Here is a 19,345-nt window from a genome sequence, read left to right on the forward strand (position 1 = left end):
ACATGTATTATGGTATGTATATACATAAAACTAGAATTTATATCAAATCAATTCTTTAAAATTAAAAAAAAAATGTTCTAGTAATACCAATCATATTTGAAACATAATTGAAAAGAATTGAGCATTAAACTGAAATAAAAGAGTATAAATATTTATTTCTGTAAGAAAATGTAAAAATTACATAATGAAATAACAACATATAGGACTTATAAAAGATTTATTATTATAGAGTTCTTAAAATTATTTATCAACCTTTATCTTGTCTTCAACTTTTATCCTTCACTTAAAATGTTAAAAATGTAACATTCATTAATAAAACAATTATAATTCATTCGTAAACAACTTAGCAAAATAATTCAATGATGTTATTGATGTTCTAACATTCATTCAGAATTCGACAGGTTTTTAATTTTAAAATTATTGTTAGTGTATTTTATGTTTAAATACAGTGATTCTTTGAAATGGTAATTTACACGCGGGTGTCTATTTGAAAATCCGGATGAGGTCCTGTCCCAGTTAGTCCGAATTTTCGACGCTTCACTCTATATGAAATTCTTTTTAAACAACATAAACTTTTAAACGAAATAACAAGTGTACGCCTACTTTTTAAAAAAAACAGCTGCTGAACACACTATAATAAATGTGAATATTTCGATTATTCAATTCGTTGGATAAGGTTTATATTAGAATAATAACGACAGTAGGAGAAATCAAAGTATATCACGGTAACTATAGCTGCTATAGGAAATAGAAGAAAGAAACGGTACGAAATAACAGAGAATTTCTCTTTTATTTATAAAATTATTCAAAATTAGCTTACTTTATTCGATATTTATTTATGTGCAATTTTTACGTAAAATAAGTCTATATATTATATTGTAATTTAAATAAGTGTCTAAAATTATATTTTATAAATATAAATAATCTTTATTCCCGGTGACAAAACTTTAATAATTCGTTAAACGAACGCTTTCGACCTTACCAAAAGTCTGCTTCAGCTGATATTATTTACTGGTATGCTGCACCCTCAAATAATTACCCAGGGGTTGCATTATATGTATATAGTGAAATTTTATATTTACAACAGGTTAACTCTTTGTTTTTTTATATGTTCGAAATATTTTAAATTTAATGTTAAAAAAAGTTTTACTCCTAGCATTCTGGTTTTAGAATTATTCTATAACCTGAAGCAGACCTTAGGTAAGGTCGAAAGCATTCGTTTAAGAATTATTAACGTTTTGTCACCAGAATAAGTTATTTATTGTTATTATTAGTACTGGTGACTAAGTTAGAAGATATCTTTATAAAGTAAGTACTTCTATAATGGAAAACAACTAAAATTCTAAGGAAATAGCAGTTGTTTAAGANTAATCAAGACATCTTTCGAATTCAGAATATAAAATATAAATAGTTAGGCTACTACATTCTCATAAAGTCGTATTTGAAGTTAATTAAGTACAGTAATTTACTATCTACTTATATAAACAATGTTATCTATAAAACATAATAAAATAAATAAGTCTAATTTATTCAATTTAGATCACTGGTCAAACTTAATTGTATACTTTCGCTCTGTACAAATTATTGGAAATGAGTAAAAACTCTTATTAGACTATTAACTACAGAAATTATAAATTTAGTGTTGAAGTAGATATTAATGAATCTTCCCAATGTCATGAACTCTACTAAAGTTAGTTTCAACACAACTAGAACTTGCTTTGAGTAATGTTTTGAGAGATTTAAATTTAAATAATGTTATTTAACTCTTAAACAACAACATTTAAATTTACATCTTAGACTGATCAGCTTCTCTAATGTCGTTTTGCTCTATATTCTAGTGCATTGTTGTGATGGTATCGGACTTCGTCGATTTTTGGATTGTACGGGAACCCTCAAGCTGTTGTGCTAATTTTCTGATGATGACCATCAGAAAATTATCGTCTGTCAGTTTTAGGAGAATGTCACCATTAATGGTGGAATTGCTGCCTGGATAGGGTTCATCTTGAAGCGAGAAATCTCTATACTTGAATCTTGAATCAATTGTAGCAGATTTGCCTGTTGACTGTGTCTTTGCCAAATGCCTTGCAAATGAGATCGCAAGCCTTCTGCATTGTGGTCGTATAAATAGTTACAATTCATATATACTCTTAAATTAGTAAATTACTTAAAATTAATTGTAAATACGATCTATAAACAATATAATCTATAAAATAAAATAAAATAAACAAGTTATTCACTACTCAGATGCATTTATTATGAGAAAAACTTAAACCGTAAAGTTATATTTTATCAAACTTAGGAGTAATTTATATTACAAGACTTGGGATAAGAGGGCAAACTAATTAANTAGAGCCTCGATTATCCGACCTAATTGGGGACTGGGGTTGGTCGGATAATTGAAAAGTCGGATAACCGAAAAGTATGAAAAAATCCATTATTAGTGATAGAGAAATAACACGCGAATGTGTTATTTCGAAAATTTCGTATTGTCAGACATTATCGATGCGTCTATTTCTAGTGAAATATTTGATGAAATGCACCCTGGTTAATCTACTTATATACCAACATCGAACGTTCTAGAACAGTTTTTCCAGTCATTTCTAGAAAAAAAAATTTCTAAATTTCGCCTTTACAACCATCTGATAGATTCCTAAAATATAACTGTTAAAGCAAGCTGCCGTAAATTTAAATGCGACTTTTAATAGAACCTTCATTTATAACACTGAATTCCCCATTAACCAGAAATTCAGTTTAATTAAAGTATGTCATACCAAACTTGAGATGATCAATAAAAGAAAGATATTGTATTTAAATACAGTAGACCCCCCTATAATTACGGTCCCTATAATTACGATTCCTATAAAGCTGCGAAAAAATTGCAACGGTATCCGTAAAAACCGGTAAAAACTCCTATAATTACGTAAAACGTCATCGGCAGCCGAACTACTTTTCTGCCGTCCGTAGCGCCACGCTACAGAGAGATTACTATCGTCTGTACAGTATTATATATAAATTAGGTACTGTACATATAATTATATATTAAGTATATATAATTATATATTAACTTAATTTATTGAAACTTTATTATAAATATATATATGTTTTCCGTTGCCTGACACTACGCTACAGAGAGTTTAGAAGAACTATCGTCTGTACAGTATGTAAATTAAATACCGTAAGTCTAATACAGTACTGTAATTTTATACATTTCTTGTGAAAGAAACATTTCTTATTCAACGGCGATTAAAATTATTTATATTAATGATGTCTCCGAAGTTCAAGGAAGTTTTCGCAGAAAAATAAGTTATCAGAAATCGCGGACGGGTTTGGTGCGTTGCTCCGCGACGAAAACAAGCTTGAGCAATGGCGACGTCGAACGGTGCACACTCGGTAAGTCATCATACAATTTTTTGTTTATAACATAGTTTATACGGATTATTCCCCAAAAAATTATACATATTTNTTTTGGAAATGTTGAGTCGGATTAGTCTAGAATCGATTAATTTTATGGAAGAAAACCTTTCAATCAGCCGTAGTCCGTAAACTTTACACGTGTCGGGCTGTGATTGGAACGACTCGTAAGAAAACGGATTCCTAAAAAATGGAACGTATCTATGATCTTATAGGGGGGTCGACTGTATAACATTCGATAAATCATAAAAGAACATTTTTAATATAAATTAACAGTTTGTAAATCTGAATGAAGCTAATACAAACACGCAAATACCAAAAAACTCCAGCAGCAAAAGGATAGTGATTGCGATAGAATTGAGGGGATCCGGAAAGATAGCAGTAATCCTTAAACCTGTTGAGCACTTGCCACCACGGCAAGTGCTCAACAGGTTTAAGGAATCTTGCACTTGCAGTCACGGAGAGACAATCCAGGAACAAAGCAATGAATGCCATTTGCTTTTTACTTCTGTTTTGATAATTTTTCGCTCGCTAATTTTTCATTGGGCCGCACAATGCTGGTTTTTAATTTTTGTCCTTTAATTTACGTTGACGCAGTCAATCGCGTCAGAGAGCTCGACATTGTCACTTCTATCTCGAAAACGAAGTCATGGACTACCATTTTTTATTTTATATTCGGATTCCTCATGGTTATTAATGGAAGATGACAAAGTTTTATCAAAATCGCTCGATCAAATTTTGAGGAAAAAAAACACAATTCTGTGAGCCACATAGAAGAGGATTCGTTAACGCTCCGACTCAAATATTACACTTTAGCGACAAATCAAACCAGTTGCCGAATCGTATTTATTTGGCACAACGATATATGCTTTTTCCCAATTGTTTTGAAACAGTTTTCTTCGGACATTTTTCGTTTTTGTATTTTGAAGCAACTCCACTCATTGTGGGTAATTAAATGTGGCCCTTTCCTGATTCTGATCGTAAAAACTGTAGCAGTAAAAATTTCACATCCAGATCACAATGATTGGTCTACCTTGAAAGGATGAACTCAAAATATTGTATTTCAAAAAGTTATGAAATAAATTTCAATTAAAATGGCAATTGGTGTTTTTACAATTTAAAAAATAAGAAGCAACCAAGTCATCTTCAATTATGTCATATCCAGTCACCAAGAACAAAACAGTCTTCCTTTTATTAGAGGCTACACTTTTGCAAAACTATATAAAACATTAACTGATATCAGCAGTCATGAATTTTTCAGAGGTGTAGCCTCTAATAAAAGGTTGCTTCTGCAAAGTAAATATGTTTTGTTCCTGGTGATTGAATATGATAGAATTGAAGATGGCATCTATATTTTTAAATTCTGAAATAAACTTGAACATTTAACTGTTGGTAGGTCTAAGAGTTTTATTTGCTAGGTGATTGTCATGAGGCATACTGCCACAATTATCCAAATCTCCTGCCAATTGAATATGATCAATCTTAAGAATGCTAAATTGCCACCCTAGGACCCAGATGCAAAACTGAAAGAAGCCTCATGACACTGGAAATAGACAGATGCAAATCACCTATAAACAAAGCTGGAAAAAATTTTACATACAGTAGAGCCTCGATTATCCGACCTAATTGGGGACTGGGGTTGGTCGGATAATTGAAAAGTCGGATAACCGAAAAGTATGAAAAAATCCATTATTAGTGTAGTATATTATTATATCCCATGTAATTAGTATATAAGTATATCGCTATTAACCTACTTTGCGTTGAATTTTCATCGATGTTAAGCATAACAAAAATTTTTTAAATAACAATCGTAGCTATTGTATCGTTAAAAATTAGAAAATTAAGCTACGTTTAAATACTGGCTCTCTTTCATGGTCGAATGAGTGTTGTCAGCTAAAACACGTAAAAATAATATTAAAGTAGCCAAGATATAGCCAAATATTGTAGCGCCACATTACTAGCAGACATTTGAAATTTTCCGACTAGGACGGTCGGTTAACCGAGGTGTCGGTTAATCGAGGTCGGATAATCGAGGCTCTACTGTATTTGCAAATAATTTAAATAGATCCTTTTATTTTGTTTATAATATTAATATTAATTTTCGCCCTGTGAACACTAAGAATTCCTTTTTATATTCCTAATGTGGATTGAGCTAAGTATAGAATAGAGACAGAATCCTGGATCTAATTCGGACAGATGGTATAATGAGAGACAGGGAAATACAGCCCAAGAAAATTTCCTTAGATTTTACGCCTGTCCAAATTAGAACAGGGTTTCACAGAGTGATAGGCTAACGCCTTAACTGATTCGGCTATCCGGACGTCAACTTCAAAAAAATCCAGCGAGTAAAATCATCATTAAATCCGACCATACTCGAGATATGACACACCACTCCTCTATCTCTCCACTTTCTTCACCATTAATAACCAAAATTTAATAGCATCAATTCCCTTAATACACAAACCTCTCTGAATAATTCCATATATTTTGGACAAAAAGCAAAGGAGTTATTAAGCTTTAAAATTTGTTAACGCGTCTTTTAACGTTTGTTCGAAATTCGTCACAAATGACGATTCGCAGTTCGACTGTGTTTGTGCTCGGAACAGTGGCGTAGCGTAGTGGGGCGGCAGGGGCTGCAAAAATAAATTTCATGGGTTTCACAATAAATAATAATAATATCTTGTAAAAATTTAAACCATTTTATTTCATATTTTTGTCGTACCTACGATTCGGACAGATTGAAATAAGCCCGGAATTTTTAATTACTTATTCTGTGACGAAACTGAAGTTTAGTCTTTTAAATTGGATACCTAAATAAGGGGGCAGCGAAATTTTCCTCTGCCCCGGGCGGCTGACACCCACGCTACGCTACTGGCTCGGAGTCGGGCGTGCTTTTCTTTCGTTCGTAAATTGTGTGCTTTTATTGCGGTTTCCAGAATTTTCAAAAAAAGAAAAGAGATTTTTGAGTTACTTGTTAGTCCATATTCACCTTAGACGTAAGAATTTATTTAATATTCCCGGAAGAATCGTCGCGAGAACTCATCTCGGCCTATCGTTTTCGTTTTCGATTCGAATGTTTGATTTAGAAAGGAAGCTGCGATGAGCATTTTGTCTTTCTGTTTAAGCTTTTGGCTTTATTAATTTAAACTTTTGTTTTCACTCGACTAATTGCAAATTTTCTTTTTTTACAGAATGAAGAGATTGGTGCGGTTTTGGCGGCTGTTCCGGTGGAGGAAGGCCGTTGCGCCGGAGGGGGGGTTTCTCGGACGGCGCGGAACGACTTTGTTGGACTCCTACCGCGCCCGAAGAGACGTTGGAGGAGCGTGGGATGGACAAGCGAGAGGCAGCGGGCGAAGATGACCTTTCCCAAGTGCGCGTGGCGTGGCATCCTCCCGGAGTAGGGATTACGCCACGCTACACTGGATCTGACGCACTTGGCCAAGGTCTTCGGGGGTCATCCGGCCACTTCGGAGGTCATATGGCCACAGTCTTGCTGCGCAGGATGTAGAAAGTGACGGCTCGTCCGAGTTGACTCTTTCCGTTCGGTAGTGTTCTGCCTGTTCGTCCGCGAGGCGACGCCACTGCCTTGCGGAAGTCGGAACGGGGAGGAATGGTAGGAGAGAGCCGCCGAAGTCGAGGGACCGTGGTATCTGTGGTTTTGTTGCTGCGGACGGTTGTGGTTCCCTTGGCCTAGGCGGTGATCCTCTTCGATTTTCCTCCTCTTCGCCCGGATGCGACATTCTTACCGGATTAGACACTTTTCACCCGGACTTGACACCTTGGGAAAAGACGTTCGGACTTGAGAAAAGTCTTCCTTGGGAAAAGACGTTCGGACTTGACATCTTTTCCCGGACGTGACCGTCCGGGAAAAGGTGTCAAGTCCGAATGTCTTTTACCAAGACGTGACCCACGGACTTGTCTCTCGAACGTGACGTGACACTCGGTCGTTCGGGAAAAATTAACAAAAACTGGGGGCCCAAGACTTAAGTCCTATTAGTTAGGCTTATCACGCGTCCCGCTTTGACCGGGACTGTCCTGATTTGATGATGCGGTTTATGCGTCCCGGCCAGTTTGTCATTTTGTCCCGGTTATTTGGTAAAATTTTAAAAGTACAGAATATACAAAAAGTAAAAATAGTGCAGCCTCGGGAAAATGGCGATTTAGCAACTAAAATGTCTCCTCTTTTACACCAGAGTCGATAGATATAATGGTCCTTAAACTATGCTCTTAAGTAGAGTTAATGTGTCAGGTTGCCGATAGCAGGAGTGAGAGTCGCTGTTAGACGAGAAGTTTGTTTATCTATTTGGTTAGTAGGTAGTTCAGTGGCGTAGCGTGGGTGTCAGCCGCCCGGGGCGGAGGAAAATTTCTCCGCCCCCTTATTTAGGTATCTCAATTTAAAAGACTAAAATTCAGTTTCGTCACAGAATAAGTAATGAAAAATTCCGGGCTTAGTGTTAGTGTTGCCACCTTATTAAAATCGCTGACCCGGACGGCAGGTGAGGTTTGTTCGAATAGAAGTTCCTGACTCATGCGTATGTCATTTTGCAATGAAGAATAATGTGCAGTGCATGCTGGTTCTAAATCAGTTACAGTTAGCGACTAGAGACACTTGGATAGGAGTACCGCAAGTGACCTAGCTGTATTGGATACTAGAGGTGTCCAATACAGCTAGGTCACTTGCGATACTATGTGGAGGAATAAATCGTACAAGCAAAAAAAAGGCAACAGGGCGCGTACGATATCCCCGGACGGCGAGTCGATTCCCGGACTATCCGGGTGAATGGTAACACTATTCCGTGCTCATTTCAATCGGTCCGAGTCGTAGGTGGACGAAAATATGAAATAAATTGGTTTAAATTCTTACAAGATATTATTATTATTTATTGTGAAATTTTGCCGCTCCCTAAAACGTAATTTTTCCGCGCCCTAAAATGTGCCGCCCCTGCCGTCCCCACTACGCTACGCTACTGAGGTAGTTTTCCATTTTCAAGAATTTTTGAAACTTTTTTTCTACTCTTCTATCAAAAAATCTTATTCGTAATTACATTTTTTAATTTTATATCGTGTATAAAGAAAGAAAAAGTATATTTGGTTTATAAAAAAATTGATAAAATGGTAATTTATAATTACAAATGAGGATGTGGATAAATCGAAAATAATTATATTTTTGATTTAATTTATCCAGGTTTTAAATAGAGATCTGTTTAAAACTATTATATTGCTACATATTGTGAATGAAAATTTTGTACATAATGTTCTGAGTATAGCATATGTGAGGATCCTTATCCAGACTTTCAATATGTTTATATCATTATCTCCTAACATCACATTGAAGCTATACTTTCGTTAAATAACTGTCAACCTTTACACCCAGAAGCAAAACATTTGTTAAGTTCTCAGACCTAGTAACGACGCTTTCTCATCACCTCTCGATCTAATATCTCGATTTCAACAGTTCAAAATATAGAACAAGACAACACAGTTGGGGAGTCGTCACCGGTTCCTCGATCGGACCACTCGAATTATTTTTCCCTGTGTTACGTATAACCTGTGCTCTTTTGGATACCTCCTCGCATAATATCTAGCTAACTCAGAACTGTGGGAATAAGAACTGTCGTCCAGAACTGTCTTCCTTTCTGTCCAACTGGCTTGCAACAGATCAAGGTTTCATACAAGGTATTTATCGCCACGCGCAACTACTGTAAACTCTCTCTCTCGATATATCGTATGTCCTGCATTATCCCTTTGTTACCTATTAAACCGTTGTTACGTTAACCCGTCTCTGAGTAAGTCACTTCCGGTGTGTTGTCTCTCCCTCCATCCCGAATCCGTTCGCTCACACACGCGATCGTTCGCGTGAGAACATTTCTGTGTCTGTCTGAAAAGACACAGTGGTGTCTGTTCTGACGAACCTTGTCATTGCTATCTTCGCCGACGCGATGTCGACTCTTCGGTCCCGTGGTGCCAAAGTATACGGAGGCTCTAAGACATTGTCACACATATCTGTTTAATACAATAGGTAATGGTAAAATAAGTAAATAAAATTGCATTTTACTGTTTTATTTTATCACATATGTATGACAATAAAATTAGAAAAACCATAGCTCATCCTCTGATGCATTTAAATTGCCATAGAAATTTAATTCAGATAAAGATAAACTATTTTTTAAATAATTAATTACTTTAACACTACATAAAGTGTGCTATACAATTTTACTTGATTTAGTATAGTGAGAAACAGTATTTGGGATGAAATAGTTTTGTATTTTTGACAGAAGAAATTACATTTCTTATGACACTCACGTGGCTCTACATATTTAGGTAATTTACATAATATTCTGCACAATTAAAAGTAGAATATGAATAAAGAAGATCGATGGCCTAATACACCTGCCCTTTGTTTATATAGGCCAAAAACATCACTAACATGACTTACTTTTTTAAACTCCATGTTATCAATAATCACTATCACTGTCAATATCTAATAATGATGTCTGAACTCTTACCATCCTATATTTACCTATTTTATTTGTCACCATTAACTCATCATCCTCTAATTATCTCTAAGCTATCATATGCCTATATCTATAATGTATTGAATGTATATATCTATAATGTATTGAATATGTTATCTAGATAGTTGGAATTTCCTCTTTTTCCTTCAACAGCCTATATTTGTAATCCAAGAAATAAATCTACTGACTTTTAATCCCCCTCTCTAACCTGTTCCTAACTTTTTTGGCTCAACTTTAATCTCGCTCTATCATTAATAAAAACAATATAAATTGTGTTTATTAATGATCCTTTCTCACTGCAAACTACAATAATTCACATAATATTAATAAATAAATAAAAAGATATAGACTTAACCTTGATAAACTCCAAAGCCATCCTAAATCCTAAATCTCTTTTATTTTGTAACACTTTAAATCTATATTATCTTAACACACAGTTTAACATTTCTATACATTTCCATAATTAAATGTATATACTGTAATTCTCATCATTCCTTTTTCTTATTGATTCAGAGAGTTCTCGGGAATCCCGAATAATATATACAGGCTTAACTATAAATTTTTTGACTACCTTTTCTTACCCTTAACGAAAACGCCCAAAAGTATTTAATCATGAACACAAATTTTCGGAAAAATTTCTACTTGTACACAAAAGAATTTACTGAAACAGAAAAATTTATAACCCTCTTAAGAAATAGTTCTCGGATTTTCCTGATTCATTTATGACAAAGACATATTTATCATAATAGACGTTTATTTGATCATGTTATTGAAAATAACTACAGAATTATCAAATAATTTAATTTACTATTCTATGCAATTCTGAATAATAAATTTCAAAAATTACAATCACTGTAACTGATATTATCTGCCCAATTTACCCAAGTAAAGCGATGAAGTGCAGGATCAGCAAACGGATCGATATTTTGATTAATTGTAGGAATTTGGCTCGATTTCCATTTTTCCAAACGCTTCAGCATGTATTCCAGCACCTGAAACATGAAAATTTATTTTAAATTGATATCAAAAACTAACAAATTTCAACAAAACTTTTTAATGAAAAGTTTATAAACATTATAGATAAACTAATTAAATATTCAAATTTATTATTCAATTTTCCCAGTTTTTGTCAAACAATTATTTGATGTTTCGTAACATGAATTTGTTGCACTTTTTTGATATCCGCACTTAAAAAAAAATCACAATGTCTAAGATACCTGTCAATTCATATAACATTAAAACCATACTTTTCCAGAACTCACATTTTGTTAACCTTTTATTTATAAAAAATTATATATTCAATTCTTAAAATGAATTTAATTCATTGGATTTAAAGGAAATGTTCATAGTAAATTCTAAAATTTTTTCCGACAAATCTTCTGGACTTATTTCCTTGCTGTTATTATCTATGCCTGAATATCGTCCTCTGAGTAACCACAGATCAACGTACTTAAAGGATCGAAAAGTCTCAGAGGTGGTCCGACAAGTTTGATAAACGAAAGTGCTGAAATTCTATTATTCTTCAACGAAGCTCTTATTGAAATGGCAATTAGATTCATCTCAATTAGATTAGATCTATTCACATACACTTAAAGAAACGGGAATGGTATTCAGAGTCCGTATCAAATGCAAGTTTTTCTGGATATGTTTTTTCGAGAATGTATTCACGGAATCTACGAATCATTTCTCTTTCATTTAGTTGCAGCCTGATTGACAAGTTTCTAATTTCCACTTCTCCAAATGTCAGTTGAGTATTAACATCTTCAGGCTAAAGTTTTTGATAAAGTACAGTACGCGAGACCAATACTTCAACTCATCGTCTTTGCGCAATCTTTTTTCGATTGACTCTTTCAATTTTGTATAGAATGTACTTGGGTCAATAGGAGAAACCTTTTTTGAATCATTTTAGTGAAGTAAAACTCCATGAAAGCGAAGATCGTACAGCAGCAACAGCACATTTACAAGTATAATAGGGTCCAAAATTCTGTCTTCTTTCTTCAAAAACTTGTACCAGTATTTTTATTTTCTTATTTGCTTTGTACAGGTCAATGTTGCTCTGGATCTAAAATTAATTCTGATAATTCTTGGAGAGCGTCACACATCAATCCTAGGTCCAATAAAAATTCTGTATGTGATTTTTCTTTTCCTAAGTGCATAAGAATAATTTTATTAAATCGATGGCCGGATAACCGAGACAGTTAAATAAAATTAAATTACCGCCTTGTTGGACTTGGGTTTTCTAGTAATTCCCAAGAATGTTTCATGGATATGTGGAAGGGCCGTTCCACTGTGAACCAATTCAAATCTACAATGGATTGGAAAACATTCTCTCTTAATGCCTACAGAGTTTATTTTATTTTATTTTACATTCTTTATTCCTCTTTGCCTTGTAGGCCCAACATATCTGGAAAGGACTACCCCGAAAACTTTATAGTTTTTCTACCCGTCTAGAATAATTTTTAGGTCTCCAGAATAGTAGGATTTCACTTTAATCATTCGGCCATTCGACCAGTACCCAAGCAGTGGGAAAAGTTTTAAAAAGTCAATTCATTTTAAAACCAATTAATATTGAATTTTTCTTACCTTTGGTTGCTCATTTGCAATATTTTCTAGTTCGCAAGGATCTTGTATTATATCAAATAAGCATGGGGCTGAATTAGGATCACAATTACTATTATTCCTTTTCGAGTCAGAATAACAGTTATCTGGCAATCTGGTGAAAAATTTGTCAGTATTGTACAGTAATCCTTCCTCTTCAAGAACTTTCCAAGAATACGAGGAGCGAAGTAACTTTTTGTAGCAGGAAGAAAAATAATCATCGTCTCTACCGGAAGGTCCGTACCACGCATTGTATTCTCCATTAAAATTCGATCCATTTACCAGTTTGTAATTTCGGAATCGAAGAGCTGAAGCACCGTCGATTGGATCTATATTATGAAGAATTTCTTCTCTAGATGTAGGTTTGCCGTGAACTAAAACCTCCCATTGATTTATTCCATAGATATCCGTCAAATCTCTAACATTACCACCTAATAAAAAAGAAAACTTAATTAATAAACAGGTTGATCGAACAAAAAGAGTACTCGCGAAATGTAGCAGGAATAATTATGACATTACAAATAATATTTTCGTCTCAAGTAATGATTAAATCTTCAATGTTTACTTGCTAAGGAAAACATTTAGTAAAATCATTTTCTATTCTGAATGAGTAATTATTTATTGTGACATCGTCATAATGCCTGGCTGCATTTTTAATCATGTTTTAAATATTTTTTAAATTTAGAATATATGCTCTCCACCTCAAACTAGTAGTGATTTCCCTCTGTACAGTACATCATACTTTTCTGTTAGTAATAGTCGTGCCGGTCATCTATCTAACTCTTTCAGGGGAAAATTATGAATTGAAATAATGCGACTGCCGGAAGTTTGTAAATAGTTAATCGGGGTCTCCTGTCCCTAGATTTTCCATATCTATTGTCGGCTTTGATCTATGTAACACCGCGAGATTAAGAAAAGACAGACTGACGAACGACAATGGAAATTTATAGGTCTACAATTTTTTTCAAATTGGAGCCCAATAAATACCTAATTAAGCAAGTGATTTACAATTATACAATTAAAATAGTCTGAATATTTTCAATAGTTGGAAAACAAGATCTTAGTATTATCTAGTCTCTTCAGATAAAGCACAAAAGATTTCGTGAAATTCCTTTCTAGTCATGCCGAAATATCTTAAATGATTTCTTAAATAACTTTTTGTTTACATCACGTCTTTTAGTCAAACATTGACTATTATCACTAAAAATTTGTATATGCACAGATGATTTCGAACCGATAATTTTGTTTAAAATGACAGTAATTTTTATTCTCTATGTAATAATTTATTGCGAAAAGTCTGTTTTCTGTTGTAAAGGAATTCAAATAATCATAACAATTAAATTAAATAGTGAATTAGAAATATCTTAGGAGTCAGCTACTAAATCACGGCGTCGCAAAAATTTTTCGCGATTCCGAATTGCTTGATCTATTACAGGATAAATTATTACTTATATCAGATGAAAAACAATAAGCACTCAGAATACCTGCAGCATGATAAAATGTCGGTAACCAATCCGTGATGTGAATTAAGTTCCTTTCGATCCTCGGTTGTTGCTTAAACAGTTTACTCCATACAAGTCCAACTCCTCTCACTCCTCCTTCCCATAAAGTTACTTTATTTCCTCTTAAAGGCCAATTCGAACCAACTCCACCTCTGAAACCAGCAGCTTCTCCACCATTATCCGTAGAAATCACAAAAATTGTATTATCTAACATAGAATTATCTTGCAAGGCCTTAAAAACTCGTCCAACTGATTTATCTAATTCTGAAACCATTGCTAAAATAATAAAAGATAACGGATTTTTAAAAAGTTGTATTACTATGTGCAAACAGTTTAGTTAGTTTGATTAAATCTCCGTATTCAATTTAATATTTTATGCATATTTAAAACTTATTTACCTGCAAAATTTCTTCTTTCTTGGTTCTTTATACATAGAAATTTGAAGACTTCATTTTGAGGTGCTTGAAATAGATTATATGAGTTTCCAGTGTGCACAGCATTCGGCGCTAGATATAGAAATAATGGCTAAAACAATAACAAACGTATGCATTTATATTAATTTTATATTTTACAAAATATAAAAATTAATAACTTAAAATACACAAATTAAAAACCTTTTGTTTTTCGTGATTTTTAATAATATCGATTGCTCGATCTGTGAATAAATGAGTGGCATAAATTCCTTTATATTCTCTAGCGACTCTTTCGTTATCTCTTAAGGAATGTCCGCAGAAATACTGAAATAAAGTACAGTTAAATTAACAACAATCTACTCTGTAAAATGTTGTGTTTAAATTTGTCACTATGGAATTATGTATAATAAGAATAACCTTTAAAGTAGAATTTTCATAAGTTTCATCTGTAGTATAGTCGTAATAATCTATCAGTGCTGGCCAAAATCCAAAGAAAGAATCGAATCCTCTTCTTGTTGGAAAATATTCTTTTTTGTAAAACCCTAAATGCCACTGAAACGCATTTACTTTTTATTAGAAAAAAATATAACAATCGATTTTACGAAAATATATCAATGATACTAAATCCTAAAAATAACTATTTTCTTTATACAAAATAAAATAAATATTTCGGTATATACTATGTATTTGCATAAAACGACATCCAAGTTATGAGGTTAATATATTCACTTGATATTATATTTCAGTCAAGCAACCAATCACAGTATTAAATAAAAATATAATGGATGTCTGTATTATTATCTTTTTCGTGTAATGCAATTTCAATTCTTTTATTCGCTGTAAGTTTGTATTGAGAAAAAACACTTCGATTCAGTGGCGTACCGTGGGTGTCAGCCGCCCGGGGCGGAGGAAAATTTCGGCCCCCCTTATTTAGGTATTTCAATTTAAAAGACCAAAATTAAGTTTTGTCACAGAACAAGCAATGAAAAATTCGGTGGTAGTGCAGCGACCTGTTTAAAATAGTTCTATTGAATATTAATGGTGTATAAGAACGCGAATGAATCGTACAAGCAAAAAAAAAAGGTCAACAGGTTTCGCAGGATTTCCTCGGATGGAAAACTTAATGGTTCACCAGGACGGCGAGCCGATTCCCGGACGATAGCCCTATCGTAGGTTCGATGCAAGTACAGTAGACCCTTATAAAACGGGTTCCTATAATTACGATTCCTATAAGACAGCGAAAAAATTGCGACGGTATCCGTAAAAAAACGGTCCGGTAAAAAAAAATCCGTAAGTCTAATACAGTACTGTAATTTTATACATTTCTTGTGAAAGAAACATTTCTTATTCAACGGCGACTAAAATTATTTATATTAATGATGTCTCCGAAGTTCAGCGAAGTTTTCGCAGAAAAATAACATCAGAAATTGCGGCCGCAGTTTGCTGAGCTGTTCCGCGACGAAAACAAGCTTGAGCAACGGCGATGTCGAATGGTGCACACTCGGTAAGTAATCCTACAATTTTTTGTTTATAGCGTATTTTATACGGATTATTTCAAAAAAAAAAATAAATAAATATACGTATTTTGGAAATGTTGAGTCGGATTAGTCTAGAATCGATTAATTTTATGGAAGAAAACCTTTCAAACAGCCGTAGTCCGTAAACTTGACACGTGTCGGGCTGTGATTGGAAGGACTCGTAAGAAATCGGATTCCTAAAGAATGGAACGTAACTACTGTCTTATAGGGGGGTCGACTGTATAGATTAGGATGTTTCAAATTTTTACAAGATATTATTATTATTTATTGTGAAATTTTGCCGTTCCCTAAATTTTGCCGCCCCCCTACGGTACGCCACTGCTTCGATTTGAAAAATATGCGCTGTGTTATTTTGGAGCCATAGACTAGCAATATACACGTAATGAAAATAGCAAGAGCATGCATGGCCTGTGGGAATGAAAATTGCACTTGTCTCAGTAAATATTTTATATCGAAATGCAGATGGAAATTTAATTTTTCTCCTGTCAAATATGAGAAATATGCAAAATTTGTCTTTTCTGGTGTTTTTCATGTATAATGAACGTGAATAAGTGCAATATCATGAAAATATAAAACACAAAAACAAATATTTGCTGTTAGTGAACAAAAATAGTAATTGTATTATTTCAGTGATTATTCTATTTTTCTTAGATATGTATTAATCCATTTATGCAACTATGAATTTATTCGTTTATGCAGTAGAAGTTTTGTTAGATTTAGAACGTGACGAGCATAAAAGACGATATAACATGATCAGAAAAAGATCACTCGGGCCACGTGTAGTAATTCTGCAACACGCCTAAAAATCGAGGGTAAAACTGTTTTTCAATAATAAAGACAAAAGTATATTAAATGATCATAATTTTTGTGCTATTTTGTCCATAAAAAATAAAAGCATGGCCAGGTGTGATATTTTATGTCTCTCTATTCTGGCACTTAATGTGTTAATTACGTCAGAAATTGATTGGGATATCGAAATATAAATCTCATGAAATTTGATTTGATATTTACAAATTTAATGAAACGTAAATTTATTTTTGAAAAAGTAAATTTCACTTATAATTCAAATCGAACAAAAATGAATATGCCTGCAATTTTTACGAAACATCCTGTATGCATTTCAAGTTATATAAAATGGCAGTTAATATTTTCATGCATATTACTCATTAAAACAAACCTTTCCAACGCCGTGACTTCGATAATCAAATTTTTTCAAATATTGAGGTAAAGTTTTCACATCCAATGGTAATCCACTTGGCTCAGCAGTGCGAATAACAAGATGCTGCAGACCTGAATTTATATCGACAAGTTCATTAATTCTGTTTGTGAAAATTCTAAAGTATATATTTTAACAATAAAAACTTTTTGATACGTTTAAATATTGATGATTGAAACATATTTCTATAAACTTACCTAAATGTATTGGATGTTTTCCAGTAAGTAACGCAGCTCTTGATGGGGTGCACAGGGGTTGAACGTAATAATTATCTAAGAGTATTGAATTAGCAGCCAAAACGTCAATATTCGGAGTCGGTATTTGTAAAGATCCGTGATAACTTACGTCGTTCCATCCCTATTCATAATAATATTATCGTTATATGATACTATATATATATGTACAGTACACATATAAAATATAATAATAATAAAAAAATTTAAATTTTTTTTCGTCGACATAACTAATTCTTAATTAAAGCCTCATAATAATTGATGGAAATACTTACAAGGTCATCGACTAAATAAAAGATAATGTGAGGCGGTTTTCCTTGGATACAGGAGAGATGAATAAATAGAATTATGCAGACCCTCCACTTCATTTCGAATACAATTGGCAGCCAAAGATTTAATGGTTTAACTTCGAATGAATGCAAGTATAAACGTTCGATTGATAAGGTATGCAAAACTGTTTTCCGCCTTGTTCCTGTAGTTTGAACAGATAATAATTGTTTTAATGATATTTAATTAAAGATGACGTAAAATGAAAATCCTATTCATATACAGTTGTTATAATTAAACATATACGCTCAGTCCCTTATATCTGTATTATAACTTTTTGCTACTTTTTTAAAAAATAAAAGAAAAAATGCATTGTTTTCATCAACACATGTCAGGCAAATGAGGAAATAATAGTCCATTACTCTTAAATTCCAGTTTGATTACGAATTATTTCTATTATTGACCTTTTTAGGTTAATAATTTTGCTTTTTTTAAAAAAAAGACAAAATAAATTATAAAATAATATCGAATATAATTTTTCCGTTAAATTTTTTATTTAAATCTTTACATATTTTGTCATTTATATAATGCTCTTTAAAAATAAACTATACATGTATGCTAATTAAAATATGTTTAATAAATTCGTCTTCTAATAAAAACTGAAAATAATGTTACTGAAAAAGGTATATTGAAGAAAATATTTAATGAAATTTGATTATTTCGTATACCTTTAATAAAAATAAAATATTTTAAACTCTAGATTTAATATTATAATAACAATCATTGATTATTGATACATAAGGTTATAAATATTAGTAAATACACATTTCTTTCATAAATTATACCGTTTAAATTATATTTTCTTTTTGCTTTATAATTTGATACTTTGATAATTAAGAAATTGTATTATTTTTTATAATATTAAATTTCCGTAAGAGATTGAATTATTTATAAATATATACTGTGTAAGTCATAAAAATTATTGAAATTATACTTTTTTGATAATGTAGAGTATAACCAATACTCATTCACTGTAAATAAAGGAACCGAATTTGCAATCTTTACCTTATTAATGATAGTTCAACTATATCTTTTAAAAAAACACAAAAGATACACGCTTCCTTCATTGATAATCAAAAACATTTGATTCAATACACGATCCTCTGTTGGTTCACAATCTTAAATCCTGTGGCCCTAGTACCCGATTTACTTCAGCAATCTCAAAACTATACTCAAACTATAAAATCAAGATAAAACAAGGCAATAATATCTCTCAAACTTTATCTTTATCCCGTGGAATTCTCTCCATATTTATTCAATTTTTACCTTATAGGTATTGATCGCCTCTTTACTGAATTAACTGATAGAATTGTAATAGGAAATACTGTAGAGTCTTTCACTATATTCTTTTTATTGATGATCTTGTGCTTCTGGCCCCAACAAAGATTTCATTACGAAGGAAAATTAATCAACTCAATAAATTTCTTCAATCACTATATTTAACAATAAATTCGACCAAAACTAAAGTTATAATATTCCGCAATAATTGTAAAATATCTGAAAATAACACTAAATTATATCATGAAAATACTCCTTTACAAACTGTAAATGAAATAGACTATTTTGGAGTCAGGTTTGATCGGAATTTATCC

The 19,345-nt window shown here is 32.7% G+C and overlaps 1 protein-coding gene across 1 annotated transcript in view; it reads right to left on the reverse strand.

Annotated features, from left to right (window-relative positions):
- Positions 1-17,891, reverse strand: part of LOC111634628 (arylsulfatase B-like) — a 29,718-nt gene extending 11,827 nt beyond the window's left edge. Inside the window, exons 1-9 of the mRNA XM_023379457.1 lie at positions 17,702-17,891; positions 17,391-17,550; positions 17,155-17,267; positions 14,857-14,991; positions 14,641-14,763; positions 14,425-14,551; positions 14,009-14,302; positions 12,510-12,955; positions 10,774-10,918 (exon numbers count right to left, since the gene is read on the reverse strand). Of these exons, the coding sequence (XP_023235225.1) occupies positions 10,774-10,918; positions 12,510-12,955; positions 14,009-14,302; positions 14,425-14,551; positions 14,641-14,763; positions 14,857-14,991; positions 17,155-17,267; positions 17,391-17,550; positions 17,702-17,794 (1,636 nt within the window). The 5' untranslated portion in view covers positions 17,795-17,891. The remainder of the gene's footprint in view (positions 1-10,773; positions 10,919-12,509; positions 12,956-14,008; positions 14,303-14,424; positions 14,552-14,640; positions 14,764-14,856; positions 14,992-17,154; positions 17,268-17,390; positions 17,551-17,701) is intronic.
- Between the last annotated feature and the right edge of the window lie 1,454 nt (positions 17,892-19,345).

This window comes from Centruroides sculpturatus, unplaced genomic scaffold (assembly GCF_000671375.1).
Source record: "Centruroides sculpturatus isolate CEXI.00-Female unplaced genomic scaffold, Cexi_2.0 scaffold791, whole genome shotgun sequence".
NCBI classification, from domain to species: Eukaryota; Metazoa; Arthropoda; class Arachnida; order Scorpiones; family Buthidae; genus Centruroides; species Centruroides sculpturatus.